The 23,643-nt window shown below is 41.2% G+C and overlaps 1 protein-coding gene across 1 annotated transcript in view; it reads right to left on the reverse strand.

Moving 5' to 3' along the window:
- The window catches only part of LOC133157007 (neural-cadherin-like), a 77,160-nt gene extending 54,536 nt beyond the window's left edge, over window positions 1–22,624 (reverse strand). Inside the window, exon 1 of the mRNA XM_061283200.1 lies at window positions 21,434–22,624. Within this exon, the coding sequence (XP_061139184.1) occupies window positions 21,434–22,427 (994 nt within the window). The 5' untranslated portion in view covers window positions 22,428–22,624. The remainder of the gene's footprint in view (window positions 1–21,433) is intronic.
- Window positions 22,625–23,643: the final 1,019 nt, after the last annotated feature.

Here is a 23,643-nt window from a genome sequence, read left to right on the forward strand (position 1 = left end):
AACCGGTTTACAGCGAATATACACTTTGATGTGAAAACAGTATGTTACACTCCACAAAGTTCACAAGAGAAACATAATAGCTGCAGAGCGTGTGACAGCTCCTAAAAGGATTGTTAGAGGGATAATAACACAGAGGAAGAAGCAAGGGGAAAAGAATTAATCTATCTGCCTGCCTAGGCTTTAAAGTTGCTCTGTAGCGAGAAAAGTTCTGTGTTGGATCCTGACGATAGTTCCTTTCAGATAAATTGCCACTGTAGCGTGGGTGCTGAGAAACTAATCAATGTTCAGATGGTATCGCCTAAATGTCGACAGCTGTGGTTTATGCAATTTAAGCGTGATCATCCCGCTTCGTAAAACGGTACAATCCACTTGATAAATAATGGTACAGCATAACGATTTGAAAGCGGGGCCATTCATCAACTAAGAAATTGTAGCTCTTGCTCTTAACATTCAGTCACCTATCAAATCTTTTTAGGATGACACATTTCCTTCCTTATGGCTTACTGCTTGCCGTCTTTCCATAACATAGTAGTGCTGATTTTACAAGACTTCATCTAATGAGCCTGTTACAGACACTAATCAGAGTCAAGGCAGATAATTAAAGCCTATCAGTTCTGGAATGATAATGAAACACAAGAGTATGCAAACAGCAAGTGAGAACGTATGAAGCATGTCTTGAACAGCAGCAAATTCTGGCGGTATGAAATCTCTCCTGATCTAGTCTGTTGGTGCAGCGGCTGTGTGTAAGTCCCCACCAAGTGCACGACCCAAGAGAGGAGACAAAAGATGGAATCAAGTAACAGAAAACGGTAAAGGCTCACAGGCTTTGCTGGATTTTTATAATGTTGAGTGTGCTATTTAGTCTTAGGGCTCAGAGTGATAAAAACACCCTCTGTGTACACAGCAAAGCCCCAAGTATAAGAGCATTTTCTAGAATAATGATGTATCATAAAAAGATGGATGACAAAGGTGCAAAGTGTGTTTGGTCCGGGCTCACAAGTATGATAGGTTGTGCATGTGTGTGTGTGTATAGCCTATGTGCGTTCTTATCTTGCTGCAAGCCGTTCTGTTTCCTACTGTTAATCCTCTCCTTGGGTAGTTGCTATATAAAGTTGCTAAGTGGCTTGTGGAATGAAGAGAAAAGTTGTCCCAAGCGCCTATGTGCTTGCAGAGACCGCCTGTGTGCACATGGAATGTACGCTGCCCACGGTAAAAGGACACGCACTGTGTGTGGGATGAGTGATGAGAGTAAACAGTAAAGCAGAAGATCACAGACAGAGAACCTGCGGAAGATCCACAGAGGCAAACATAGGGGCAGTGTAATATGACGCAGTGAACATGACGTATTAGGAACATTTAATGCAGACGGCGTCTACAGTTTATTTGGGAGGAAAAAAACAAAACCTTAGCACAGAAAGAACAGCACATGGATAACGTTAACATGTATTTTTTCACTATTCATAATAACTGCTATTAGTGTATTGTTATAGATCCCTGGGTTCTCCTTTACTCAGTTGAGAATCATTTAAATGAACAAATATTTGCTTGGAATTAGATTATGTGCATTTGCAAGCAAAAACAGCAATAGCCCAAGTGAGACCGAAATTCAGGTTTGCCGTTTTATATGTAGGTGAATGGAAAGTTCATATCACTTCAGCGGGGGCTAATACTTTGTATCAATAAGCTTTTACACACTCACGTGTACGTGAACAACTCAGCCAAGTTCAATGCTTGAAATATGCAGATGACGGCTGGAGATTGAACAGCATGTGGAATACTAATTTAGCAGCCCTGCTGCTACACACACTCAACTGTGTAAATTGAGTGTAAATACACATGCAGTATGATAATATTCGGTACTTCTACACGACTTTAGAATTAACCATACAATCAAATTAGTACTATAACACATCTTGAGTCCCAAACTGAGTGCAAAATTACACTTTGATGCAAGATGAGAGCATGAAATATGCAGTGTCACTGTCACATTAGATTGTGTATTTTATCTAATGATGTAGCAAGTAAGTGACTATTTGGACATTATACACAAAGTCTGTTATAATTCATTTTCTTAGTTTAACCAGGTACAGCAATTGAGAACAGTTTGTCATTAACAATTGGATTCATTTTATTGTTTGCCTGCTATGACTATGTTTACATTATGGCCCCTATAGCAACGGTAGCCCAGTTTGGGTGGGATTTGGGCCATTTATTTTTGCTGTATTCATGTCTTGCCAGGTTTTCATGCAGTCTATCACGGTATTTGTAACGGGCTGGGGGAAAGGGAAATGCTTCATTAAAGGCGCATTACAGTTTCCGTTTACAACGGATGAGGGTATTTTTCCACCCGGCAAGTCACATTCTAATGGGGTCTTTACATTTCTTAGGCGAAGTAGCTTTGGAGCATGTTTGTGGCCCCAGGCAGAGTCAAATGAAACTACCCAGCCAGGCCTAGTTTCAAAATCGGAGTCAGCACGAAGAGGAGGGGGATTAGCATATGTTGCCATTGCGAAGATATTTATAACAGTACTTCTGTCAACAATGTATTTACTGACTTATCGCTTGTATCAAAACTTGTAAAAGGGCCTTAATCTGCCACATGCACACAGCACAGTGCATTGCATTGCCAAATGCAAGAGAGGGCTCTCTCTTTTTCAAACTCTCACACACACAAACGCACACACACGCGCACAACTATTCATTATGCATTATAAACAGGTATGCACCGGCAGGCATTGCAGGTTAATTAAATATACGACTTAGCGTTAGAGGAACTGTTGGCAGATGTGGGCACTTTTCTATGCATGTGATGGGCTCTTCTAAACCCCACATACCTTGTGTGTATGGTGAAGAACAGGCCCGTTGATCGTCACGTTAGAATGAGCTGTGACTGAAAGCAATGAAACCTCATGGCAAAATGTCTCTAAATGTCAGAGCTTGATACCGGGGAATAAATTCGTATACTATCCAACCAAGTTTTGATACGCTTTAGTCAGGTTTAGTCTTAGTATTCACACCATTTTACTACAGCAGACTCAGTTCTTCAACTGCACCGTGACCGCCGTTGCAAACATTTTCACATACAAATCTTGTTAAACTCCATGGCAGTCACAGCCTGTCACATCTGCACATCTCGTCCTCCTGCCTTGGCTAACAACCATTCTCTTTTGTCCATAGTGACCTGAAACGGGGCTGCCGTGGCCACTGAGACAGGAGTATCAATTTGGAGTGCTCAATCGGCCTACCAAGCATGTTTTTGGGATGTGGGAGGAAACCGGAGTGCCCGGAGAAAACCCACGCAGGCACAGGGAGAACATCCAAACTCCACACAGGGAGGGTCGGAGGTGGAATCGAACCGCCACCGAGTCGCCCATGAAATAACCAGAAGGCTTTAATTGTGGAAATCGATAAAGAAGACAAATATAGCCAGTATTGTGAAAAGCAAAGGATATATTGTTGAGGAGGAACATATTTGTTCTTGATTACCTTAATTAAAGCAATAAGATGTTAAACTGGGTTGAGTGGGTGTCTGTAAAATTTTAGTGTCTTCTGTAGACTGAAAAATTTTTGTGTTTTTAAATTACGTACAAAATATAAAGATCCATTCTTAGCATATACACATAATGGAATGACAAACAAAAGAGGTATATAATAATTTGTTAAATGCACTTTAATCTATGGACAAAAAAGCTTCCCAACGACAGAGTTGATCCTACCTGATGAAACATATTTCACTGGCACATGCTTCTACGAAAGGAGTGGCCGTAAATGCCAAAGGAGAAATAACGGTGCCATGATAGATTTTGATACAAGATCACAAATTAAGATGACTCTCAATAAAAGCTAAAATTGCAAATCCACGGCTTTATTCTCCATCAAGGTTGTACGAATTGGTTTTCTTACATCATGTTCTGGGTGTTAAAGGTTTGATGTTGTTGTTGTTTTAAATGTAATACAATTTGATATGCAAATCCAATCTGTGTTGCCTGCTAGACATGGAAATGGGAGGCAGTAAAAGGCTGCAGACGTCTGAGCTCAGCACATGTGAGGCACCTGAGGAGACCACTGTCAACTTCCCACACACCTTCACACAGATCACCCCCAGTAAAGTTATGATGATCTTAATTGGTTTATAAAATGATATGCCGAGCTAGGAAATGTTAATTAGCCCCATGAACCCTCTGCTACTTTCAGTGTAATTTCACTACCTTCATTTTTTTATGTGGTTATCCTGGTCATTAAAAATGTGCCTTATATTTTTCAGTTTATTTTCACATTACCTCAGAGTTAGACATATTTGGGCTCACTCTCTTAATCCAACAGCACATAATAGAAGCAAAATAACAATGACCGTCACAAAATCAAAATTAAATAGGGTGCAGTTGTATACTCTTAACCTGAAAGTGCTAGCCTAGGAAAAAAACTCGTGAGCAAATACGTAAAAGGCACAATTCATTTTGCAAATATTGAATGAAACCTACTGTCAGTACCCTTTCATATTCAAGCACGAGCTGTATGAAATGCAAATAATAAGGGAAAGAAAGCCACAAAGTTTGTACAGTTTCTGAATACAAAAATGAAGCGAAAAATGCTTCTGTCATTACAAGTTAGCCTGTATTTTGATCCTGGGGGATGGCTGGATGCACTGATCTATATATGGCAGGTGGCGTAACACACTGAGCACCCACCCACACGAGTGTGAATGAATCCGGATGCTAAAGTTACAGGTGAAGCAAGCCACCTACAATAGAAATTTGTGTCATGGAGGCAGCACAAAGGGAGGCAAAAGAGCAGCTCGATCTCTGGGAAAGAGTTCCTGTGCTGTAAGCGACATCAGTGACAGACGCAACAGGTGGAAAAGGGGCTATATAAATTGTGTTTTACTGCTTAGTGTGATGCTTTTTATGACCACTTGCCATTAAAACAGGCCATCATTTTTCTACCTCATGGGCACGTAGACGGAAAGCAGCCCAGTTAACTGAACCAAGACCTTTCTCCCCATAACGTGTCTCTTTAAGGGTAAAATGTTTATAAAAAGGATTCGTATTGCAGCTGGCTGTGTAATCATCACAACTATTTCAAATCTGAGATACATGGAAGTAGTTATGTTCATCACTGTCAAATAGTAAACATTGTAATACTACTACCTATTATGCCTGTGCACTTTACTGTTGACTATCTTATTTTTATGTCTTGTCCACACCTGGGAATGTGTGCAACGTATTTTTGATCACTTTGTATGTGAAGTAATTAACAGTAAAGCTGACTTTGACTAAATTGTTTTGGCGCGCTGTGAGATATTTGCTCCGTGAGCGACTGCTGCGCCAAAAAACATCCGTGCGTTCATTTTTGTCAACCATATTTCACTCCCTTCACTCAAAGGTCATGTTGGGAATGCTGTTAGATTGTTGACTTGACTTGGATCTCAAATCATCTTTCAAATCAAGTGTTATTAATCTGTTCCAACCGCACATTATGCTCTTTCTGGTATGTGTGTAAGATTAAGACTTTAAGTGTACCCTCTTTTAGGAATAGCAGTAATATAGCTACAAGATATACTATATTTGCATTTTTATTGGTTACTTTCTTTACTTTGGTAGATAACAGCATAATAAGATGTGCATATGAATCGATATTTTTTTGTTTTTACATATTTCTGCTTTCTTTAGCGCTTGTTAGTGAAAATAACTGCTGCAGATATATATCTGTCTTGCACAAATGGCTCGAATGCAAGTTTAAATACATAGAAGCACTGCATCAATACTCAAATGTTGTCTCTTTACAACTTTGTGATATACATAATTAGATCTGATAGTGAAGCATGGTCTCTACAGTCAAATTTGTGGTCAAACAATGTCCCAGCTAAATAAACAGACACTTGATGCAGAGATAATTAGCACTCAAGCATTCGTACAGTACGCTCACGCACCACCAACTGCACTGCTTGACATGCACGTGCCAATGCAGAATCATGCACTGTCCTATACACACACACATGTACACATACACACACACACAGACACACACACGGGGTCGTTTGAGTATTTGTGTGTTGCACTGCGTACAAGTCTCTAATTAGTCAGAGGATTAGTCAGTTTTATCAGACAATGTTGTAGTATGTTCATGCAATCATGAAAGTCAAATTCAGCAACTGTGCATGTCACTTGACCTATTCTATCTATCTATCTATCTATCTATCTATCTATCTATCTATCTATCTATCTATCTATCTATCTATCTATCTATCTATCTATCTATCTATCTATCTATCTATCTATCTATCTATCTAATGTCCTTAGTTTCACTCTTTAAATGATATCTTAATGAGCGGTGAATGCTTGCAAATTTACAGGATTTGGGGTTTGGGTCAGGGTTCCATCCATCCATCCATCCATCCATCCATCCATCCATCCATCCATCCATCCATCCATCCATCGTCGTTAACAGTGATAAGAAACGGATTCTGAACAAAAGCGTTAAGCGCATATTTAGTCAATGACATGTACACACAACAGTATATATTGTATCACTTGGTTTTTGCCATTTTAGGAGCTGAGCTTCCCTTGAAGTGAGAGCGATCACCTCTGATATGGACCCAGATCCTCTGCCATAGCAGAAGAGTTACTTACAAATTGGCCACTTCTGTTTTGAGCACCGCTGCCACTGTAGGCCATACGGAAGGGATTTACCAGATGACGAAACGCTCAGATCAAATACATGGGAGTTAAATCATCCCATGTGATATTCCTCATCCAATCAAATCTGCATTTCAGGTGATGAACAATAACACTGACTTTACAGTGAAAAGATGGAGATGACGCATGGGAGAGAGAGCGAGAGAGAGATTACTGTTCTGGAGAAATTGACAAAATAGAGTGCTCCCAGAATGAAACTCTAATGGCCAGAATCATTTTTGTTTATACATCCCATTGGGACAGCAAGTGCAAATGCGAAACGCCATTATGAGAAAAAACATAAAGGCCTTTATCCTTTAGTATTGTTTTCTTAAAAATGGGCTTCGCAGTTGGAAAAAAAAAAACCACACTGGCTCCACTTTCACCACACCTCTTTCTTTAATTATTATTATATTTCTAAACTTGTCACAGAGTGCCAAATCTAAAAACAAAAGAATAAAAAGTAAAAGACCAGAAAGTGTGAAAGATTTCTGTCATTTTGGTTTTACTTTTGTTTTTGATAGGATTCAAGTCAAACTATAAGGAATTTTGTGTAAAATTGCTATTGTTAAACAAAACATCGTAATAGAGAAAATAATAAGATGGTCCCTGACATTACTTACAGTATATTATCAAATAATGAAAAATAAACACAATTCTGCCAAGGTATGGAAACTTATGAGCACAACTATATTTCGGCATTCATACACATACAGTACTGTATGTTCAGTTTTGTGTTGCTTTCCAAAAAAAGAATCCCAAAAGATTTAGAATTTGAATGAAATAATTTGATTTGACTGAGCCAGGTATTGACTACATGCAGATGTAGATAGGTACAACTAGGCTACTTAAATATTACTGTATATCACAATAAATAGTCAATGAACCTTTACTTCAAGTTATTTCCTCAAACTGGATTTATTTGAATTATCTGCCCTATATAAAAGTAGCCAGATGCGTTGTTGGGGAAAGCAAATGGATGAGTGGCTCCATTGCCCTCCTCGGCTCTCGCTTGTCCTGGGTTGGAGGGGGAAACATAGCTCGGAGAGATTCAGTAAAGCTGCAAATAAATAACTCCTACTTCCCCAAGGGATGAGGTGCAAGGAAGGATGGCGAGAACGATGCAGGATTAAGTTTGATGTTTACCAAGAGGAGAAAGGAGAAGAAATGGCAGTTGAAGCCATGATGCTCTCTTTCATTCTAGCCAGAAAGGTGCACTGCTCAAACAGCCTTTCATTCGGTCATTTGTCTCCATCAGCAGCCATCTCATAGTGTTAGTGGGTGCCTGAGAACCTATATTTCTTTCTTTCTCTGGTTTGATGATGGAGAGGTAATTTCACTTTTGTGGCAGTGTGACTCTAATGCTGAGGTGGGCGATCACATGAAGGGATGGGAAAGAATACGTCTGGATGGGAAACAACGCTGAGAAAATGCCAGCCTCCGCAGGGGCTGTTGCTTGCAGAATCACCCATGTACAACTTCAAGATGCTTTTTGAAAACCCATTATCTTAATAAAGACCGATCATACCTTTATTTATTTATAAATTTATTTAGATTACAAAAAATGAAAAGGTTTAAAGAAACTACAACCAAAAAGTAGTTATAAAATATAAATCTTAATTGCCACTATACTTGTGCGATACACTCAGTACCGTAGGTGTTCATTTTTGTTCTCCAAGGTACACATCTTTGTGGTGTACCTAGCAGGTTTTACAAATGGACCCACCCTTGCACACTACTGCTCAAGGCAAAATCACACTCATACAGGATGTAATTACTGAATAGGCTCCAAATGGAAAGTAATGAAAGAGTATTTTCCAGCAAATGTGCCCTTCTGCAACTGTATTTCTCTGTAAAACTGACTGTGGAAGAACATCATGCAGCAGGTCTACACCATTCAATCTGAAGAGGTGTTGTAATTGCCAAGGGAATTTGAATGCTCGATATGCTGACTTTGTCGAACGCTGTGGTACCCCAGGATATCAGCTCAGGTTCCACAGAACACGCCACGGAATGACAAAAGCATTGGCAGTGACAACCAAGCCCAAAATCTTTTAGAGAGCCATCTTCTTCACTGGAGTGTGAAATTATTTTAGCTCCCTGCTCATTATAGGATTTTAGAATGCATTATAGTTAGGGCTTTTATAGTGTGCCGCAGCATTAATTCAATTTGCCCCATTCACGCTTTCGTATTATCACGCTCAGTTCACGCTACGGGGGGAGAAAGCCTCAAAGCAGTGCACGCTGGCCTTATCGCTAAAGGATATAAACTACACTACGCAGCTCAATCAGGGGCTCCTCTAACCATTCAGCCACCATTCCTCTTCCTTCCCTCCACATGCCGTTTCCTGTGGCAGCCTCCATCTTTCTTTCAATCCTTGAGCTCTCTCGTCATTTCCCTCTGAGACGATGATTGATGGGGGTTGTCCTCAAAGCCCTTTTGATATCTTTCCATAGAAACATAAACAGGCACGCAGAGATAAACACACACACCTGTGCACGTTCAAACACACACACAGCCAGACCAAGGCTAAGAAGAAGCTAAAGGAGCCACACAAGTTTCATAGGAAACAATGTGCGACGAGATAAAATGGATCAATCACTGTAACCAGAACTTCTGTTCTTCATTTGTTCAGTGCAGCCGGGAATGTGCCATTCTGGGAGCGTCTCAACACTACAAGTGCTGTTGTGCAAATGTAGAGTAGTGCGCTGAACATCAGAGTTGAGCAGCAGCGAGAGAGCAGACTCTGACAGTGTTGCTCCAGCCTAAATACTGCATACTTGCATGAATGCACAGTGACAAAACACACAGGAACACGATTTATCCATTGTCTGTACTTGGCTGTACAGTACAATGAACATGACGCATCCTACTTACCGTACATTGCGTGCATTGTGCTTTATATCAGTATGTGACTGATTTGTGGCTTATGGGAAATGGCAGAGGAGGGGGCATGGATGAGGATAAAGTCCTCATTTTCACAACTAATCCGGTGAGCAGCCTGTGCAGTGAGGACCATCATCTCCTGTCATTAGCGGCCGGCAAGATTAAACAAGATCAATCTTAATGACCCTATGCGTACACAAATGTACTGTGCTATTAAAACTGCTGGGTGATTGATTCTGTTATTATCGGTCATCATAACTATGGCAATGCATGATAATATTGAACATGTGTAAATGAGAGCAAGATAAAACAGCACCAAATCAAGATCATGGACAGGCGTCAACTGGACATGAGCTCACATTCTTTTAACAATCTAAAGTCAAATTCATAAGCCGACACTCAACAACAGGAGGTGCTTTTTGAGATCAAGTTTCTATTCAGTGCATGATAGGCGAAAAGATCAAAACCGAGAGTTGCACATTTATCCATGGAATTACTGAAATCATTTACAGTGTTGCAGCCAAAAGGGCAGAAGTAATTATGAGTCAATAATGTGCAAATGAAAAAGAACTGGTCTGATTCCAATATCTCACATTGAATTAGCTGGAAACTTTAAAGGCTTGCTAGTTTCTTCTTCCTTTGTTTCATTTCGAGTAAAGGCGCTTAAGAGGGTGGCAGCAGGCTGTGTCCTCAGCTCCTGGTCTTGATCGTTAATGTGGGGCAGCGGCGCGTGTCTATGTGTTTCTACGGCAAGGCTGGCATGGCTAACGACGCGGTGGCATCCCAGTTCCGTCCTTCTCATCACATCATTGCGGTACGGACCATATGGTGGGATAGGATCACGCAATTAAAGCTGTACTCTGTGGCGGTAGAGCAACAGAAAACCATTGATGCTGGCTGGGTAAGATCTGACACAAATTAGTCGCTGACTTGAAGTACTAAAGCAAAGCCGTCGACATTTCTGAATTATCAGAAACAGAGATGGGCACAAAAGTTAGATTACAAAGCGAGTGGAAGCAAACTTTGTCCAGCTTCCATTTTCACACATGGCATTGTCTGTTTCCCTTCTAATCAAATAGGCAGCTCTCTCACGCGTGATCAAACCGCCTTTTACAAGTATCCGAATGATGAGGAACATGCTGTCTCGTAGAAGTTGTTCATCAGTTCTGAGTGGTTCTACATTACGTCTCCTGCAAGTACATGTGCTCATCTAATCAGCAGTCATCTGGCTGTGAGGCAGCAGCAGACTCTCTCTTGCCCAAAATGGATTAAATTGCTGAGCCGAGAGATGGATGTCATCTTCAAAGAAAATCCTTTTGCTTTCTTCAGTTAGTGTGTGATTATCAGTCAGTGGACTTTGGTAAGAGTCCTTGTCTTCTCTCTCCAAAGTGTATCTGCAAAAACTCCCTTGCAGTGGGGCAATTTCGAATCATGCAACTAGAGTGCTTCTCGTCCTGCCATTTCTGTATTTACTACAATTATTGCATGTCAAATGTTGGTGCATTCAGAACATACTCGGTCAAAGTTCAAATGGAAAACCTTTCAGAATGTCTCAGTCTCTGTGTTTAACAGCCGGCCTCTGGCCTCCTGACAGCAGAGCACCGACCATTCTCAAGCTCAGTTAATTGGACCTTAGGGTACGAGAAGTTGCGAAATGCAACACCAAATAGATAAATAAGCACAAACAAAACAGCTCCAAACACACAGACTTCAATTTGCCATGAGTGCATTCCGGCTGAGACGTGGGCAGAGTGGTTGATTCATTGAAGTGCTTAAGGATGGTCCTCTCAGCTCTTGGACTCGTGCACACCTCTCTCTCAGACTTTGTAAACTGACAGCAACAGTCTGTCACAGCCCATTCTGTGACATACAAATTGTTGTTTAAAATGTTGTTTTGTGAGTGCAAGCAAAACAGCTCCCGGTTTAATCGATACTGCAAAAAAATCAATGCGGCTCCACTGGGAAATGCCAACGAAAGGCCGTCCAGCGAGCGAAGATAGAGCAAAAGAAAAGTTGGATATGGAAAGAGAAAATGAAGCGCGTCGAGGGGACAGTCTATCGGTGAAATTACCTTAATTGCTTTGTTCGAGGCGTATCTTTCTAATCAAAGGAAGTACGGATGCAAGTTATCAGGAAATTTGGGCACAATTAAGAAATCCGTTCAACTGGCATTCTTATCTCCCTTTAAGCTCATATAATTGGGTCAAGTTAATACAATGATATCTTGTCAGGTAGGAAGAATCTGGTATAAAATGAGCATGTTGTGCTCATTTGTCACACGGGTCCAAATCAGTTTGCAAAAATGCGTTATATGCTGTTAAGCCAGTGAGAAATTTGTTGGAGAGCACCACCTGCCTCCTCGCTTTGCCTGAGGTTGACAATGTGTGTGATAATGGGCATCAATAGTGGAGACTTGCATGGAGTCATGGCTTTCATCAGCTGCCATATAGTTTGCCCGCTCAACCAGTATCTCAACGCATACACGGAGATCCGTAATTGATTATTTGGGGCTAATGCTGAGGTCCCTGCGCTAATGAGATGTGCATTGCTCATGCAAACAGAGAGGGAGACATACTCGCTCATTCAACATCAGCACCATTAGCTCATTGACAACCCCCCCCACCCCCTTTGGCATCTGCAAATATTTTCTCATTCTTATCTGATTTTGCTTGTACACATTCACCACTTTGTTATGCCAAATATAATAATGCAGACCTAATCAAGCTAATTTTGTATGCAGGTATCGGTTATTGTGGAAGGGCCAAAAGAGTCTTCACACAATTAAGGAAAGTTCTTTTTAACATAACTTATTAGTGATTGGATCCATTTGTTTTCTTTCACAATTTTTTAAAAGCAATGTCAGTGTTCCCCCCCAATATACCCACAATGATGATGGAGACAAATTATACACAGTAGAACGAGCACATGCCCTTTAGCCTGCTACACAGTACATACGGTATTATCCTGGACTCATCTGTTCTGTACATGCAATACCGCAGCAGTTTGTCTTTTCTGCCCTCTGAGCAATTTAAGATTATGTTTCACCAAGCTGATCTCACATCAGTCCCATACACCTGCCCCCGCGACTAATCGAGCTGCCCTTTTCTTATCGTCTTCTGCAGAATTCACATTCACCCTCCATCTTTCTCTTTTCAACCTTCCATACATTTCTCATTCCCCCAGGTCGGTCCAACTTTGCCTTGCTCAACCAATTTTTTTCCCCTCCAAGTCATGCTCTGTGACCATGCAGTCAGCAGTTAATGTTGACCTTTTGATGCCCCCAATTGCACTGCCCTGTAATCACTCTACATATAAAATCGTATGGCTCGTGGAGATGTTTACTTTAAGGGTTGCACTTTTTTCTCAAGGCTGTTTGTTTTTGTTGAATGTTCATTCCAGCTTGACCAGTCCATCCATCAATGTGCGGTTGTAAGAGCAAAGTAATAAACCCTTGATTGTCTGCATCATTGAATTATGTAAATGCAGCTGGTTTACCAGAGGAGTATCTACGAAGTCCACTTAATTCTGCTCTCCAAATCATAACCCACGTGGGTCTAAGTGCAACGTGACGCAAATGTATCAAACATACTAATAATTCAATATGAATTAATTATTTGCAGCAGTTTTTAAGCCACTGTTGCGAAGTGCTAGACAGAATATTAGAAAACCAAAACAGTAGAATATAAATACAGAAATTATTAGTGAGCGCATTCGAGGAATACAAGAATGGGTTTGAAAAGGAATTTCTTTTGCAATACATATACCTATATGTATACATATATATATAAACCGACATTAATTTTAGAAAAAAATAGATGCTCTAAAGTTGCCATTGTACTCGTATCACTTGGAATATGAACTAACCTCAAATGTATGCCTTTACTGTCATGCCAATTATCAGACAGGTTAAGACTCAAGTAAAAAACCTTTCCATATTTATTTATTTCCAAAGAGAATAGAAATTGTGCATTTTCCCAGATTTTTTTTCTGTTCTGTTCAGCTGCTTGGTCATGTGGAATGCTGTCTGGGAATGCTTTTGTTTTATATACTGGGACAGTTTTTCTGTGCAACAGAGTTTGAAATACCCCCTTCTGTGGTTGTTTCTCTTGTAGGATTTATTGAAAATGCAGTCAAACAGAACAACAACAAAAATCAACAGACTGCCAGGTTATTTTGTGTGGAGGAAAAGCAGTGACACACCTTTTGAGGAGGGAATACAGCAAAAAGTAAATAGGACAGGATATATTAGGGATAAAGACGTCCCTCAATTTACTTGTATTATTATTATTTTTTCCACTTGGTGCAGTTCGTATTTACGCTGTACTTTTTGCAAGTGGATTAAGTTCTTTAAAATCATCGACGCGTGTTAAGATCGGTGGTCCCATTGGGCAGAAATGACGAAGGCACCACACAGAGTACAGATACGGAAATTTCCTATGCACTATATTCTTGGTTTGGATATTTGTGCTGTTATTAGCTTTTAGCCTAACCAGCTATTCAGGTGTTCATACTGCTACCTCTAGCCTGCCAAAATAAAAAAAAGAGAATTTGAAGGTCCTTTCTTTTTTTTCCCTTCACAAATTTCCTACACCATTTTCTCACTGTGGCTTGTAAAGTATCACGCATCATATCATATTACTTCCCAGGTGGAAAGAACAGGATTTTCCGATGGAACGGCCAAAGAAAACATTCCCCACCAGAGCAAATCTGAAGTGTTGCTCTCTGTGGGTCCATGCAATCCTTCAGTGAAAGAACTGTGCGGGAGTTCCCACACTCTCTTGCCTCTAAACAGCACTAAACCTGGTTGCTGCGATTCAGGAATCAAGGCCTACTTTCACTGCTTGTACCTGTTTTTCTCACCATGCACAGCCTGTGGCAGAAAACTCCCCCCAGATTTGTAGTGATGTTGCAATTGCATATTACACAGCCACCAAGTTAACATGGGATGTCTTCATGGAGAAAAAAAAATATATCAGCATAGCACTATTAACAAAGGGAAACAAACAAAACAACTTTCTCTGCGTGTGATGTGAATTGCTGAGATGTCAGAGCATTTGTATCTGATCTCATCAGATTATGCAACTCCACTTAATGAACTACATACAGTTACTAAGTGCTTTTTAATTTGTAATTATTGATTAAACCAATGCCAATAAGGCTTATGCCCATATAGGTATTTATTTATTTTTTTAAATCCTCTTTGTAGTCATGCAGTAGACAAATCTAATCGACAAATGACCAAATAGAATTAGATAAATGTAAATGTGTGTTTCTTTTTGTCAAGAACTAAGAAATTTAAAATGTAACAATGAATCCAACTCTTGTGATAAATAAAGGTAATATCTGTTTATTGTTCAAATATATTGCTTTCAAATATACAGACTGGTTTAATCATTTTGTACTCACTAAAGGTGATCGATAATGACATAAACCTGCAGTATGTTAATGGGTAGAGTTAATGGGAAAATGCCAGTGCTACATGACCAATCAGTAGCAGTGGCAAAACGTATTCTTTTCTTATTCTGGGAAAGATTTTAAGATGGCAGATATGAAACAAGATCTGGTACAAAAAAAAAAAAGTGCTTAGAGTAACTGCCAAAATATCCCATTATATTACTTTGTTTAATAAGTCAACAGACTACCAAGTGTGTTGATTAATCATGCTCCTGTAGAATCATGGAGTGGAACTAAGAATGTACTGCACAGTATGTCACTGAGTATGCTCCCTGCCTTACTTTATCAGTATTGTGCCAGAACGCAGTACGCACAGCAAACTTAAAAACACAAGGGGCTTCTATTTATGTAATTGATGGAAATACAAGATGGTGAGCGTGGTGTAAGCCTCCTTTGAGCCATTAGATCTTGTTTTGTTAATTTCACAGTCGCGTTTAAGTAAAAAGGTGCGCTTGGCGCTGTTGAGGGCGTCAACACAGCCAAGGCCATTCACTGACAATCTAATTAGCTGCTCCCATTCCCTTGAAGTGTGCTGCACACCCATCCCTCATGGAGACAACTCTGTGCAGAAAATGATGCAGCAATCCATGTGTGACCCCGCATTGCTGCTGTGCTTGTGGCCTATTGTCATCATATTTATGAATGAAGTATGATGACATCCGCACCTCACGGACATATGTCCGTGAGGCTTACAGGCTGTCTGCCTGTGTCCTGTGCACATTCATCAATTAGCATACACCAGCACTCATATGGCATCTAAAAAGATAGAGCCCATGTTATCAAAATTTTCATTTTGTGACATTATGAGCAATCATTTGTATTATCAACATTTTAGTCACCCTTAAACAGCGGCCATGCGTGCAGAACAATGCATTTTTGAAAGCATTATTGAAATAACACTAATGCAGTCACAGTGAGGCTGTGGGTAGCCTCATAAAAAAAATTAATGCCAAGGAAGAAAATGGTCTAACTCTGGAATGTCATCAACATAGTAGCGTGCATTAAAATGACACATTTACTATATGGGAAGAAGGAGACTGAATGGAAAAGGAAACAACCAAAGTAATTCCCTCCTTTCTTAGCCCTGTGTCCATACATATTGGACTATTTGTAAGGTCAGCATGCAGCGCGTGTTACTCGACTTGAATATTCTTCAACTTGATCCCAATGCACACTCTTTGGCATTCAGCATGTAGCTTGGAGTCGCAGCGACCATTTTCAACAGGCACGAGTTCAGCAGACGATGCAACACATGGGGCCATGCGAGAAGAGATTTCTTCGGGCAGTTGACCAGATGAAATTAGATTCACAAGTCATGCGAAACAGGTTGATAGATGTAAAGAATTTGGCTATGCTTAAATTAGACATGTCAGTCGTGTGTTATCTTGAAAGGTGCTGATTGGATTCGTTGATTCCAAATGTCTTCACTGTGTAAGTTCTGGGACAAACTCTCAGGAAGACACAGCAGCTCAAGAAGTATTGAAAAATTCAAAAATTCATTAAACTGAGCTAACACTCCACCTGCCAAAATACTACGCTTACAAAAAAATACATGCAGTAGGGTGTTGTTCATTAACCGATGTGACTTAATGATGCTTTGAGACCTTTGAAATCCCACTGACTCCCGACCCCCACATTTTTTTTAACTAAACCATGGGCATATTTTTAATATGATGTTCAACAATTAGCTGATGCAAAGTTTTCCTGTGGAATTTCCTGCAGTGACTTTTGGAATTGCTGATGAATAAATTCCACCAACAAAAGGAGAGAAAAATACAAATCAGGTAAGAAAGACGGCTTCAATCAGACATCTATGTGCAAGGATTTGGCAAGCTTCCCCCCAGACAACCATCAGGATTCTACGTGGATAGCTGTAGCAAGCAGAGGACATGCCAGGCGTTTGATCAGGGAGGGAGAGTTACCGAGGTGGAAGAGATCAAACGTAGGAAGGTATTTGAGTGTCTCTCAGGATAAAGCGGCTTATTTCACATATGCATCTGTGACAAGATATCGTCAGAAATCCACCTTGTTTTTCTCCCGCCCAAATAAATTCAGACCCCACCATGCAAAATAGGGACTCAATCAAGTATGCAATTATAATCCGGCACACACTGCACAATGAAACAGCAGCAGGCAATTCGAATGAACACTAGGGACAATGTTTCTTGCAATGAGCAGCACAATTACAAGCCATTCGTTTTTTGATCTTTATCCTCCATTCTCCTGAACATCACCTGCTGCAATATGCAAAAGAACAGTTGCCTAAACAACACACGTGAGCCCCACCTTTCCACCACTAATTTGAAGGGTTGTCAGACTCTGGCAGTGCGATTACAAATCCCTCAGTCGAGAGCGTGAACGAGAGGAGGATTAGAAGGGGTAATGCCAGTAGATGAGCGTAGGAGGGCCACAGTGGTTTGCCACTCTGCAAGGATTAGCTCCCAAAACTACTTCACAGTCCCCAACTATGTCAAGCAAGCACATAATTCAGCCAGTCTACCAAAGCATAAATAAATTCGAGCAACAAATGTATGGGTGACTATTGAAATATCCGGGAAGGGGGTTGCAGTGAGAGACCATTGAGACAGACCTTAGTGTACAAATGTCCTTATTCACATTAAAATGGTGGTTTATGTTGCCTTGGGAGCTTAACCACACACCATCAACTTCTTTCGCAATTAGTGAGGGGAAACATGCAAACCTGCTGCTCCTTCAAAATTGCACAAAATGTCACGGCAATCTAAAAGATGGCATAGTATCATAATAACGGATCCATTATACATACGTACATACAGTGGGGAAAAGTAATGATTTGTTCCCATGTTCATTAATATTATATTCACTTTATAAATTTAGAAATTTACAGAAGCCAATTGTTATGGGTGTTTATTGTTTATGCCATAAACAAACAAAAAAATATCTAAATTGTAAAGTGTATTGTAGCGTTTTGGACTTCTTCCAACTCGTAGTTTTTTTTAATACTAAAGTTTAGAAACCACTGTTAAGTGAATATGCCAATTTTGGATTAAACATGAAGTTTTGACATCTTGGGTTTATTTCTGCTTTAAGAAAGCAGTTGGTAACACACTGATCCATAATGGAGTGAAATCTTGCAGTGGCTACAAATTTCAGGTCTGCCTCAAATTCATTTTCAAATGACTCCAAGAAGGCTTGGGAGAAAGCACTGTTTAGATGAAACCAAAGTTGAACTATTTAGCATCAATCAGACATGCTGTGTTTGACTTGGCAGAGAGCAAAATCAGAGTATGACCCACATAACACCATCCCCACAGTCAAACATGGAGGTGGAAACATTATATTTTGGGTCTATTTTTGCAGAGGGTACAGAGCGACTTATCTCATGGAGGGGCCATTGAATGGAGCCAAGCGTAAGTAAGATATTGCATGAAAATCAAATTTCTTAGGTCATGAATGAGGCTTCCAGCATGACAATGTACCAAAATATACTGATAGGACACCAAAGGGGTGAACAAGAAGAAGAATATTGAGCTCAAGGAGTGGCCTCGTCAACCTCCACATCTAAACTCGATAGAAAACCTGTGAAAGGAGTTGAAGTCTCCAAGTGGCAACAGAGAATCTTGAAGGAATTGGAGAATTTTTGGAATGAGCCAAAATTCACTTCTGTGCTGTGTGTCAACCTGGTGAACATCTACAAGCAACTTTTCATCCCTCCCCTTGATAACAAGGGTTTCTACATCACGTACCAACTTCCTTGGGGATCAAATCGAAAATTGTATAAATTTTACGTTTATTTTTCAGATGGATAATTATGATGCTGTATAATCCGAAGCCATTTAACGTAGTCAATAAACAACCATCTAATGAGAAACTTTTAATTCCTTTGAAGTGAGCAAATTTATTCTGCAGAAAACACAAAGTATTTTCCCTACAGCACATTGATTGGTCACAAAGTTACTTGCATCTGCATAAAATAATGCGATCCATTACAAAAGGGAGAGGGGAAAAAATGCTGCATTCTGTTTATAAAAATGTAATAATGCTCAACTTTGAAACCACATAGACAATACTACTACAATTTGAACATTCCAAATGTTAAAATGTGGTTGGTTGATGGTATATTCTTTCTAAATTTTCCCTTAGCCTATCCAAAAATGTTAGCTCCTCCCATTTCAATCATTTGCAACTACAGGTAACCATCCTACCTTCCATCCAGCCATCCACTTTTTTCCCTCATTAATATCATGAGCTGGAGCCTATTCCTCTCCATGAACCATCACTTTATCGTGGTGGAGGGGTTTGTCCATCCCTATGACCGTGTGAGCTATGTTGTCTGAAGCTTTCAGCTCCTGGTCGGGCCTCCCATGACAAACTGGTCTCACGCGAGGGGCCTGACGAAGAATGGTTCAAGGCAGGCCAGCAGGTCCTAAGGGGGCAGCCCCCCAACTGGCTATCTGGCAGTAGGCTAACAACCTACTCCAGAGAAAATCCCCTTTTGTTACAAAACCAATCAGAAATAGCCGGACTGACCCCTGGAATCGACCCCCGCACGTTCCTGACCTACGATCAATCAATCTCAGACATCCCTTCCGTGTTGCCACATGGAATGGGCAAACACTTCGACGAACAGGTCACACCGCTCTTCTATCTCGTGAACTGTCTCAATACAACATCTCCATCGCGGGAGAAGCAGAATGCCTGGAGTCTGCTGCAGAAAACAATAACTTCACCCAAGTGTATCGAACCCTGCGGCGAGTGAAAACAGGCCCCCAACAGAAGGCAGTCCTGGTAAAGGACGCGCAGGGTAAGATACTGAACTCCGAGGACGACTGTATCAGCCGCTGGAAGGAGCCTCTCAACGACCTGTTGCATCATCCCCCACCCCAAACAGACCACGCTCTCACCATATCATCCGTAAATGCCAGTGCATATTACAACTGCAGCATGGAAAAGAAGAAGTTACGCAAGCCCTGACTAAACTTCGAAACGACAGAGCCCCTGGTACCTGTAACATCACAGCGGAAATGATGGAAGCGGGTGGTGACAACATCATTGACTGGCTCACCCATATCATCAATTATGTCTGGATCACTGAGCACCCCCCAGAAGACTGGACCAGAGGCATCATTCTCCCCCTCTGGAAACATAAGGGTGATAAAATGGTCTGCAACTACAGAGGCATTACACTCCTCTCTACCCCAGGAAAGATCTTCACCCGCATACTTCTCACCCGAGCCCTCACGGCCATTAGAAGCAAAAGACGCGGCGGGCTTCATGCCAAACCGCTTCACAACAGACCAGATCTCTGCCCTCCGCTTCGTCATTGAGAAGGTACATGACTTCCGTCGAAACAAATTCATGAATTATTTCACCTGCAGAAGAGACCATCCAGCTTCAAAAAGTATTTCGAGGTAGATTCTTTATTTTCAATGAGTTATTGCTCATCCATTTTTAAAGGGAACAAGGATTATTATTTATTTCACCTTGTCATACCTGCTGTATATTTAAAATGACTCACATCTTTGACAAGTCAGAGAATAAGACTAAAATCTACTTTTGGATTTTTGTTCAGGGATTCAAGTAAAGAACTAATTTGACATCTTAATTAATAAATAAATGAACATTACTCTGTGTCTTCCTGTGTGTTGTGTGTATACTGTATGAGAGCACGCAGATTTGCACCCTCATAACTACAGTACAGTCATCCTGAAAACGATTACAGTGATTCAATTTAATTTCAGTAATGTTAGGGTATTAATATTGGTTGGGACCTCATGCACTGCTACACCACCAAATGGTTCCCGGGGCACTGGGTAACCCCAAAGCTTCACATTAGTAGCCCATTATAAAACTAGCTTAGCAGTGATAAGACATTGTCATTTCCTAGGAATCTAGTAGAAGTGATAATGTGTAAATTAAAATATGTAAACATTTACAGGGAGCTGTCGGTAAAAAAGGTGTTGCACATTGATATTTATCAGCTTCGAACCTTCTTAAAATCGTTGATAATTATCGTGAAGTATCACTAACATGACATGTATAATATTACATTCTTACAAAATATTACATGAATGCCTCTCTGACAGTGTTAGCCAAAAATGAGCATTACTATATTTGGAAAGCAGAAGCGTTCTATTTTTTTATACATACTTCTCTTGTATTGGCTCTCATACAGAAGCCTGTCTGTGAATGGCTGAGCGAATGAGGTTATAGTTGAAGGCACACCTGTAGAATGAAACCTTGCTGCACTGACAGTTTGCTGGGGATGTGATGAGCATGCCAAATATTTCAAGGGACCAACTAAGATAAGCATAGTGGCCATGCAATGTGGCGCATCTCGTGAATGCAGAAAAGCACCACATTGCAAATAATTCTCTCAGACAGAAAAGTGCATGATGTACCTTGATTGGGGGTTTGTAATAGTGCAATCTTTGCGTACCTTGTTTGTCCTGAATCTTAACCGTGAGCTCCACTAAAGGTTGTGACTCCCTATCCAGCCTTCTGGTGATGCTGATATCTCCACTGTCACGACCCACGGACACGGGGGAGCTCTGTGAATCTGGGTAGATGAGATCAAAGCTGGCTGACTGGAACCTGTTGGGACTCAGGCTCGTTATGACCGAGCCAATACTGGCATCTTCAGACACGTTGAGGGAGACTAAGGCTGCCGGGTAAAGTGACGCCCTCGGTGCGCGCTTGGCCCTCTCTCGACCAGCGTTCTGCAGCCACCTGCGCGGGGAAAATGTAATAGCCACGCATTTGCTGCTGAGTGGTGGCCATCCGTGATCCGTGGCAAAAACAGAGACCTCAAACGAGGATTTGAGCCCCAGAATGGAATCGAGCAGTAAAACTTCGCCGGTTTTAGGGATGACATAGAAAGTGCCATTTGTGGGCAGTGAAGTGTACGACAAGTCTGCATTCTTTCCGCTGTCTGCATCAACAGCTTGCAGCCTGTAAACAACACTCCGAATAGCCGTGGTGTCATCTAAAGTTATGTGCACGGCTTCTGCTTGACCAAAAATCGGCTCGTTATCGTTTGTGTCCAAAACGTTCACTTTTACCCAAGCTATATCCACAAGCAAAGAGTCTGACGCGCCGGTGTGGCAGCACAACGCGACTCTCAGCAGGTATTCTGAGCGCACCTCCCGGTCCAGGATCCTGGAAGTTTTTAACAATATGTTTCCCCGCTTGTGGTGGGCAAAAGCGCGGAAATCCTGGCTCCCGTTGCCGTACAATTTAAGGTGCATTCCCGGCATTGGGCACCATTTTTGCGCGTCGATGCGCCTCACCGGAATGCTCAGTCCGTTCACTTTAGAAGCCGTGGGTGAGTTCTCAAAAATATGGCCGTGGAATAAAGGCAGTCTCTCCGGTGTTTTGTGTCCAGCTGCTGGCGTCAAAAGGCAACACAGAAGCATAAAAACAGCCCAAATCATGTTGCCGGCAAGTTATATGAAAGCTGTCTCCAAAAGCTTCAGGGGGTGGACAAAAAAATTAAAAAAAAAGAAAAAAGATTTACCCTTATATTAAGATATCATCCTTCCAGGAGACTCCCTCAACTTAGAGCTTTTGCATGCTGAGGGGTTCGTGTGTTGGCCCCACGCAGCACGGCGCTATGCAAACGATCCACAGCGCTGCAGGCTGCTGGCTGTTCTCGCATACAGCTTTCAGAACCCACAGCGCCGGACAGCGCCGTGCGGTGGGAGGGGGGGGGGGGGGGGGGATGGGGGTGAGGGAGGGGTTACTCCTCAGTGTGCCCCACCCTGCAAGATGGTCAATAGACAGACCCATTCTCCTCCCAGTGCCCACGTAGTAAGTAAAATAAATAAATAAATAAAAATAAATAACTAAATGCCATGCACTCGTGTCACAAATCCGCCCTGAGATTAAAATGTTCTCGACAGATGAGAAAATCACTCAGACTGTCACAGATGAGCAAGTCGAGCAAACACATATGTTCAGCAAAGCGCTGTCTGGACTTCTAACTGTGCCCTAAATTTGGTTCACTACGCCTTGCTCTAGAGTAGTCTATTAAATCTTCTGAATATACAGTAATTATTTGAAACTATTGATAAACATGTAGGAGGCTGAAAAAGGTATTTGATCTAAGGAGAGAGCGATAATGCAAAGGCAGAATAGCTTCATGCAGGGAACTAGCGCCATATCTTCATACAGTCAGTATGAATCACATTGTCTTACATGAAGTTGTCAAACACCTAAATAGTTCACCCATCCATTTTTAACACTGCTTATCCTGTTTAGGGTCGCAGGGTGTGTTGGAGCCAATTCCAGCTGACATAGGGCAAAAGGCACACAACACCCTGAACTGGTCGCCAGCCAGTCGCAGGGCACATATAGAGACAAACAACCAGTCACACCCACATGCACACTGCCACCGAGTGGGAATTAATCTTACGCTGCCTGCACACAAGTCAGTCCTGCTTACGGCCTACACCATCAGCAACTTACCTAAATAGTAAATATAAATTATATTTTGCCTTTCACGTCTGTGAGGGTACATGTTTTTTTTCTCAGGCTTTGCATCTTGGACCTCCCAATTTGAGTAATGTTCAAGTGTAGAATCTAACATCTCATTTTTTGGAACAGGCAGTCTAGGCAAGATCTCTGGTGTTTACTCCACACCACCTAGCT

The sequence above is a fragment of the Syngnathus typhle genome, linkage group LG7, assembly GCF_033458585.1.
Source record: "Syngnathus typhle isolate RoL2023-S1 ecotype Sweden linkage group LG7, RoL_Styp_1.0, whole genome shotgun sequence".
NCBI lineage: Eukaryota > Metazoa > Chordata > Actinopteri > Syngnathiformes > Syngnathidae > Syngnathus > Syngnathus typhle.